This window comes from Ruditapes philippinarum, unplaced genomic scaffold (assembly GCF_026571515.1).
Source record: "Ruditapes philippinarum isolate M1 unplaced genomic scaffold, ASM2657151v2 ctg253_1_1_1_1, whole genome shotgun sequence".
In the NCBI taxonomy this organism is placed as follows: Eukaryota; Metazoa; Mollusca; class Bivalvia; order Venerida; family Veneridae; genus Ruditapes; species Ruditapes philippinarum.
Window position 1 is genome coordinate 172,786 of NW_026860756.1, and position 9,253 is coordinate 182,038.

Below are 9,253 nucleotides of genomic sequence, written 5' to 3' on the forward strand. Positions count from 1 at the left end.
GCCAAAGATCACTACAAAATAACTTTGGTCACCTAATAAGCTCAGTCGGTAGACCATCAAAACTAGAAATTAGGTCTATAGGGACTCAACTGAGGTTATTTTTTTACATGACAGTGCTTAAAATACTTTTTTCGAGATTAATCTTCCATTTGATTATAGGTCAAGACCCATAACTTGTGTGCGAAATTTCAAATTATTCGCGCACTTCATTATTCAAGGATTACTTTTTTGAAAAGAGTTACAACGCTTTTCACTCAAATCAGGCCAAGAATGGCGCAAAGTTACGATTTTTATTTTTTCCCGACTATTAGTATCTCGCTTATATTTTGCATATATTTATACTTTAAATGACCCAGAGGATCTATGCAAGAAATAAAATAAAATGTTTTTAGGCTTAGTGGAGGTCCTTTAAACTGGCTGCACGTTTATCTCATCCTGTGTCATTCGCATGAATGGCTTTCTTAAAATCTTCTCGAATGTCAAAACAATACATGTACTGTGTATCTGAACCTTTATCAGTGTCATTGTTTTTGTACCATTCCGTCGTTGAAAACTGGTATTCCCGAAAAGACTTCTATCGTCTTACGAATTAGCGTTTTAACGTTATTTATATTTTACATTATTTCATACAAATTGTTTATCAAGCATTTTAATGACCTAATCAATGGGTATACGTCAGTAACTTGCAATGTCTTCCATTAGTTATATTGCAATTCATACGTGGATCAGTGACGGGTAGAGCCGAATATTCGCGACTGTCTGGTTGTCCAGCGCGATAGATATTATTCTAGACACCAAGACGATCATTTGTGGGTTACCAAGATTAAAAGCCAACAGTTTAAAGCCTGGAAAATATGTACGGATCACAAAGTTGATCACTTTCGTGCTAAAGGTTAAAGGTTTTGTAAGAGTTCGGATATAATGACAAATCGACAAGGAAGAATTGAATATCTGTTTATCATTGATAAAGTCACGGCTTTAATTGGGTGAAATATTTCGTAATTGTATAATTGTTTTTATCTATTGTGTTTTATCTCTTTTGATATCATATAATGATAAAACTTATGTTATGCAGATATCTACCTGTCACGAAACACTGGAGCTGACAATATATGAAAATATTTTACAAAGTTTATCTTTAACAAGGTTTAACTTTATATTTACATTTAAAGTAAAATTGTGAAGAGGTGAAATGTACAGGGCTGGTTAGAGGTATCAAAATGAGAACAAAGATCAACAAGGCAAGGACAACGTTCACACGACGCAGCCACAAAAAAGATATTCATGAACATCGGTTAATTCACTTGGCATGTGTATTTCTCCACTCCAGCTACACAGTGGACGCACACCTGAGTTCAGATAGTCTCAAAAGTTTGTCGCGGCATTGATGCAGCTTCAGATCAAGAAAAATTCTTTTCACATTCATTGAAGCATTTTCTCCTTTAATCCTTGACACTATGTCCTTGTGCATTGTTGTTGTAATAGTAATAATTTGCACTTCTGCTACGCTTTCAATCTCTCTATCCGTATCTGCCACAAGGCTTAGAAGAAGCTTAATCCAGCCTGATCTAGAAAGCTGAATATCTTCCAGGGATAAATATTTAAGGTTCTTTTGTGCACTGAATGTTGGAGCCATACCGTATCTTTCAAAGTTTATTCCAATCAAATAAACATACTCTAAATAGTACCATCTGGGTAACTCCGATTTTATAGCTTTGAAGTCCGGTTCATTCCAGATGAATGGTTTAAAATCGCCCAAAACAATTAAAGACAACGACATAGATTCAGATAGACGACTGATACACGAAGATAAATTTGAAACTGCTCCAGAAAGTCGAATTTCTTCAAGCTGAACAGAGGTAGGTAGTGTTGCGCGGGAAGAACGCACATCTTCTAATTTTAATTTTTTCAGATTGTTACAATTACTCAAATCAATTGCAATCTCGCAGTGGTGATTTTCGTGCCTGTTTTCCTCGCAAACAATACTTTCAAGCTCTAGTTCCTTCAGATTCGCTAATGAGTGTAAAATATCTCCCAACTCTTCAACGACTCTGTGACTCCCAGAAATGTTCAAAGACATGCCTGTTATATTCACAAGATGACTCATGGATTCCGGCAGTTTGTCTATTTTGTCAAGGCACAAAGATAGAGAGCGGAGTCTTTGCATTTGCAATGGAGTCAATTTATAAATTATGAGCGAACTGGTTTGGTCCAAAGTGAGTTTCTCCATTTCAGTTGTTTTGCAAATTGCAAGTTCAATTTTCTCAGTACTCTCTGCTTTTGGAAGATCAATGTAAATCGATCGTAAGCTCTTTGTGTTTTCATTCAACAACTTACAAACAGATTTATCCAACCTATCTGCAATAATAATATCATACAACTGGAACTCTGATGCGTCACTCATCATGCCAAAAATTGTACCAAAATTTGTTACTAAATAGTGGCGAGTAGAATTCTTGCTGTACCTATACTGCATCTCCTTTTGACATTCAAGTATCAACTGCTGAAGACTCTTTATCTTTCGGTATGACATAGAGACATCTTCTGAACTTCTAAATGAGTAACGACCTTGAAGTGATTGCCTATAGTTTTTAAGTTCCTCGTCCCTTAAAGCTACTGTTGCCACATGTTTCGAAATTATCTCTGCTTTTGTTGGATCTATACCACAAACAAAGATTAAAATCAACGACATTTCTTGTATCTTCTGTATAGTGCCTTGTTCTTTAAGAAAATGTTCAAGTTCTCTATGGCTTTTAGGATCTTTCCAACAAATCCATATTGCAGCTAAAAGCTCTTGCAACGTTTTATGAAAAAACTTGATACGACGTTTGGGTGAGTTCGGTTGCTGGCACGTCATATGAACCACTGATGAGAGCAAACCGGATTGTAAGCACTTTTGAGTATCTGCCTTTCCAATAGTATCACATACTGATCCTTCTTCAAAGACATAAAGAGATTGCAGGCAACACTCGTATGCAAACGGACATAGTCGTCGAAGAACCGGGGCATTGTGACTGATATTGCTTTTGTATGCTAAAGCACTTGGCAAGTTTGGGAAAGAGCTCACAACTTGCTGTGTTTCATTTGATGACGCTTCTTTAGTTTTCATTACGAGGTTTAAAACACCTATGTAGTTTAATGTTACTGAATCTTCTAACCCGTGTTCTTCGTACCAATGATAGACAAGGTACATTAAAATCAGCGGATTTTCTGCCAGTAACTGCATTTTGTATTTCATTAAATCGCTTAAGAAATACCGAACCTGTTCATCGACTGCTGGAGAACTATCTGTATGAATGATGCTCAGGAAGTTTCGTGCCAGTTTTTCAACGCTTTCCTTACTTAATGGGGCAATGTCTAATATTCTAGTGTTCTGTAGCTTTGACAGAAGGTACAGTTTTGAATGCCTTGTGGTCCACAATATTCTGCAAAAATTCAATTGATCAAATTTTGGTAATTTGTTTGAAAAGGCATCATGCCATTCATCAAGTCCGTCGATTATTACCAAACAATTATCTGGAATTTCCTTAAAACATTCTTCAACATCTTTCATAAGACCCTTGTTCTCAATGAATAGTTGTGCTGCTATCATTTTAATTACTGAGTCTTCATCGACAGCGTTCTGTATGGAAACAAAGTACAATAGATTAAAACGATCTAACAGCTCTTGTTCATACAGTGTTAAACTGGTGTCGGCATTCAAAGATTTCTGAACGGCTGAACACCACATACTGACCAATTCGAGACAGAAAGTAGTTTTTCCTCTTCCTGCCGAGCCAGCAATAACAATATGTCTTGTTTCCTCTTCAGCATGGAACAATTTGAAAAGTTTCTGATAATCTGAATATGGTATGTTAATATGACAATTTCCTGTTGATTCAATGCGATTATATATTTCAATAGACATGTCATCTAAATTCTCTTCAACGTAAATCTTCTCAACATCAGTTGCCCCAAAAGGACCAATCGGAAGGCTTTTCATATTTGTATATTCTATGTATGCTTTAAGAAGATAAGACTGGAGATTGAGAATGCCTGAAATAAAAAATACTATACATTCATTTTTAATACGTTCAACATTCAGTTTCATAAGTTACATTTAGGGAACAGATTTGAAGAGTAAGATAAAAAATACTTATCTCACTAATTTTTAGTTTTGCCGTATCGGAAATAACACTGATGAAACTGATAATTTATTCACTAAGTACTGCAAAAATTATACCTTAATCATCATTAGAATTTGTACTCACGATCATTTAGCTTTGTCTCGGGTGCACTGCTTTTAGTAATACTTGTCAGCAGTTCTAAATTGGATGCACTGTTTTCTGTAATGCTTGCCAGTCGTTCTACATCGGATGCACTGTTTTCTGTAATGCTTGCCAGTCGTTCTAATAAGCCTTGGATGTCATCTGAGGCAATTTCATCGCCATCAATACGTTTTTCCTTGACGTCCCTCATACTATTTGTAATCTCTTGAGCAAAATTTGCATCTCCAATACAATTCAATATGTTGACATATTCAGTTTCTAGATCAGTCCATACAGAACTAAATGCGGCATCATTTAGATTAAAGTTCGATGTATGACAGAACACGGTGTTTCGTGTATTTCTTATTTTATCTATTGCTTGCTTCTCAATCGAAGACAAATGACAGCAAATGTTTAACACCGCACATAACAAAGAAATATCCCATGTCTCTATATCGACGGGTTGTCCTCCTGCTGGATAAAGGCACTCATATTGATGTTTTTGAAGAGTGTATTTCTGCAAACAATTTTTCAATTTCTTCGAGTGAGTTTTGAGAAAGTTAGCAATACTACCGTGTTGGTTAACGTGTTTTTTGAGTAATTCCTTTAGAACGCTTGTACCGATATCAACTTGCAGACGAAGTGCGCGAATAAAATTTTTGTTTTCATTGGTATATCCCGCTGAAGCCATGGTATATTCAAATATAATTCATTGTCAATAAAGACAATTAACCTAAGTAAAAATTGATCTAAATGTAGTTAACTTTGGACTTAAAGTAATTAACTCAGCTACGTCTCTCAGCTTATAAAACGCCCAGAGATATGTTATCTGAGCTTCAATAACTATCTAAACTATCAACCATGATTAACTTCATTGAAATGATATTGTGACAATTAGTACAATTCACATGAAAATGTTATCAGGTATAATATATCAGATATTCAAGATAATTAAGATAGTAGGCTATGTATTGTTAATTGTTACGTGATGAGTGTTTAAATATAGTTTCGGTTTCTTCGCGTATTTGTCAATAGCCCAATATAAATCGAGGATGACATAGGTAATACTGCCTTGAAATAATTACGGAGCTTCCGTGGCCGAGTGGTTAAGGTCGTTAACTTCAAACCACTCGAATCCCGACAGTGACTTTGGATTCTTTCATGGGAGGAAGCTATCTAACTAGCTTACTGAACGTCAGTGGTCCTTTTGTGCCTGAAATACTGCACGGAAGGGCATCTGAGGTCTTTCTCCACCAGTTTATTAGCTGGATTGTCGCCATGTGACCTATATATACTGTGTCCATGAGACGTAAATCGAAATAAAAACAAACAATAAATCTGCTGGATATAGCATGTTCTCTGCCAAAAATATATGTAGCACAAACTATATGTAGATAATTTGTTGCCGAGAAGGAATTTAATTTATTTTCATGAAAAATAAAATTTAATGCTGATTAGCGGTATAAGTAATTTCTGTATAAACGAAAGTGGCCGAAGCATAGATAAAGGGGCGCCACTCATTATTGATCAGACTATCAAGGTTATTTTGGTGGTCTCCCTTTGTGAGCACAAACAAACAACTTGCCTCATCAGTATGAATGCACAAAAACACAAATAAAGGCATTCTATACAATGACGGACCTGTCGAATGCAATGGGAAATATGACTCAGAAACAAGCAGACTTATTTTCTACAAAATGACTCTTAAAAATATGCAATAAATGTTTGGTAATCGACTAAATACTATGCCTCCAGATGACAGAAAATCCACCTTGAGAATAATGTACTAAGATTTTAAGGTAAGTAAAATATTCAGAATTCATGAAACAATTTTCACGTTATATGCAATTAATGACCGATTTAACAGTAGTAATCAGCGTGACTAACACATTAAGGACTATTTTTGCATATTCTGACTTATTTTTGGTAATGTTCGTAGATTTTATGTGTATATTGCTTTCTTTGTTTTCTTGAAAATAATTTACTTTTGAAATAAATTCATGGCAATTGGGATGAATTATGAGGCATGCTGTTTTAACGTGCATTTTCCATATGGGCGGCTGTGCATATAACACGAACTTCCGGTACTTCTAAATCCGGAAACTTCTGAAGTAAAGACAAAAAAAAAAAACATGCTGGCAGAGACTGTATTCAATACTACATGTACTTTACAATGGAACACAAATTTCGGGTCCGATTTCAATCTTATTGAAATTCAGTAGATGAAACTGAACAATATGATCTCCTATTTTTGTTTATTTAGCTAATCATAATTGTATTCTTATAAAGTGGATTTCTGTTTAATTGTTTGTTACAACCATTTGCATATTACATGTCTTGTTTTAATAAAAACTGAAACTGAAGTTGTTGAAGTGACCACAGAAACCGTCACCTGCATACTGTTCAAGTTTGTTGTCTTTATATTCTCGTTCAATACATATATGTTCATACACTAGTATAATGCAACATTCGCACTGGTATGTAGTCAGATCATATGGCTTCTTACAAGATTTACTCTACCCCGATTTCCATCTGTATAAAGTATCAATTCATGATCGGACACATAAATGCAAACAACAACAGAAAAAAGAACAAAACAACAACCCCACCCAAAACAACAACCACAAAAAACAAACAACAAAAACAGCAAAAAAAAATATAATAAAAAAAAATAACCGACTTTCCATAAGCAAACTGAGTTGATTCCTCATAAGAGATACAATACACTATTCTCATTAAAGCAGCATGCCTCCAGATTTATGATTATTCAAAAGTAAAATACTGTCAATGAAACAACGAGAGTAATTTAAACATTGCAAATGGCACTATTAATCCACGTAAATTACCAATAAGAGATCAAAATATGCAAAAATAGTCCTTACTGCGTTAGTAACGCAGTAGAGATATAGTGATAAATACTACAAAATCAGTCGTTAATCGCAAACAACATGTAAACTATAACTTGAATCTTGAATTAACTATAACTTGAATGTTGAATCTATTTACATTTCTTAAAATCATAATACATTTTTTTTTCAAGAAATAGTTTGACTTGCAGCTTTAAGATTCGAGTACACAAAGAAAAGTAAGCGAGTCGAAGTGACTAAAATATCCATGGATACACGTTGCCTTTGATTTACAAATGCACTGTTTTGGCTGCAGACATTTTATCATCGATTTTGTATTATTTGTATTATTTTGAATTGTTTAAAACGTCTGTAAAACACATATAAATATTGAAGCTCATCCTAGTATGGATATGAAATGATACACGCACACGTTTGCCATTGTTTTAGAATAAGGCATCAGCAATGCTTTATCACCAGTGAAGCAAATGACCTTTCATATTGCAAATTGAAAAAAAAAAATTAGAACCTAGAATATCTAAGAAACAAAGGTCATCGCGTATCTAAGAAACAAAGGTCATCGCGTCCGCAAAACAGTACAGGTAAACGCAGTATGAGTACACGGTGTCATTAAAAACTGGCAGATCAAATAAAATGGAAAGAATCTTCCAAACAAAGGTTGTGCATTCTCTAATTAAAAGTAGATATATTCATAAAGTATTGCCTAGATTTCATTAAACGTCTGCAATTAAAAGTATTTTATCAAATCTTGAAGTTTGTAATATATATGAAAATTAAGTCATTTTCTGTCCAGCAGAAAGTCTTTTTTTATTATCATTTTTCACATTTCCATCTTTAGCACCATTGATATATTGACCCCAATTTGCTTGCAAATGGAAATGGTATTCCCGGTCAAGTAACAGCATGCCTCCAGATTCATGCTGATATTTATGAAAATTTTAAAATAAACTTAAATGTCCAATATTTTCAAATGAACAAAGAAAGTAATTTACACATTGCAAACGACATTTTAAATGTACGAAAATTACCAAATAGTAGGTTACAATATTAAGAAATAGTCCTTACTGCGTTAGTAACGAAGCATATGGTGATAAATATTGCAAAATCAGTCATTAATTGGATATAAAATGTTAATTATTTCTTGAATTGTGAATATGTTTAATTTTCTTAAAATCTTAATACATTTTTCTGCGGGTTGATTTTAAAATATTTATGCTCATCTTTATGCTCAACATTTTATATCCAATTAATGACTGTCAAGACGACAACAGTTTATGTTAGGTTTGAAAATGACAGCATTTTTTGTTAACTATGAAGTATATGTTAGCTTAAAGATGATAACATTTTATGGTTGCTATGAAGATGACAACAGTTTATGTTAGCTATGAAGATGATAATAGTTTATGTTAGCTATAAAGATGACAACAGTTTATGGTAGATATGAAGATGACAACAGTTTATGTTAGCTATGAAGATGATAATAGTTTATGTTAGCTATAAAGATGACAACAGTTTATGGTAGATATGAAGATGACAACACTTTGTCAACAGTTTATGTTAGCTGTAAAATTGAAGATACCAACAATAGATAGACGATAAGTCTGTTACGCAAATTGATCAACTCCATTACATACAGCTATGTTACATATATTTCTTAAGCTTTGATTGCTCCACTATTTATCAGTATGTGTGGCCTATATTGATAAATGAGTTGCATATTGTTAATTTTATAAATCATTGTACTGATTCTCAGCTAAAAGAATTGTTTAACTTGCTTCTTTCAATTTTTTATTTGTCATTCAGGGTTTGTTTTTATCAGTTAAATGTACGTTTTGATATTAACTCTTACCACACTAAATATTATAAATGGTCCTATACATTTTTCAGTCTTAACAAAACTATTCATCATTATTCAAGTGATAATTTCAAAATGTGTATTGCCTGAATAGCAAACATTTCTGTCTCAAAATACCAAAAACCTGAAAATTTGAAACTTGCAGCATATGAAGTTTTTGCATGAATTTGGGATTGATATTGTTTAAGAAAAAAACTTGAAATTAAAGAATTTTTAAGGACTTTTTTGGGAGTTTTCTTATAGATATATAGGTACAGTAAAAACCCTCAATTAAGACCACCATC

The 9,253-nt window shown here is 33.6% G+C and overlaps 1 protein-coding gene across 1 annotated transcript; it reads right to left on the reverse strand.

Moving 5' to 3' along the window:
• Positions 1–940: 940 nt before the first annotated feature.
• On the reverse strand, positions 941–5,082 carry LOC132713292 (uncharacterized). The gene is made up of 2 exons (XM_060695811.1): positions 4,251–5,082; positions 941–4,035 (listed from the first exon to the last, which is right to left on the reverse strand). Exons 1-2 carry the CDS (start codon positions 4,936–4,938, stop codon positions 1,331–1,333), a joined length of 3,393 nt encoding a protein of 1,130 aa, XP_060551794.1. The 5' UTR covers positions 4,939–5,082; the 3' UTR covers positions 941–1,330.
• Positions 5,083–9,253: the final 4,171 nt, after the last annotated feature.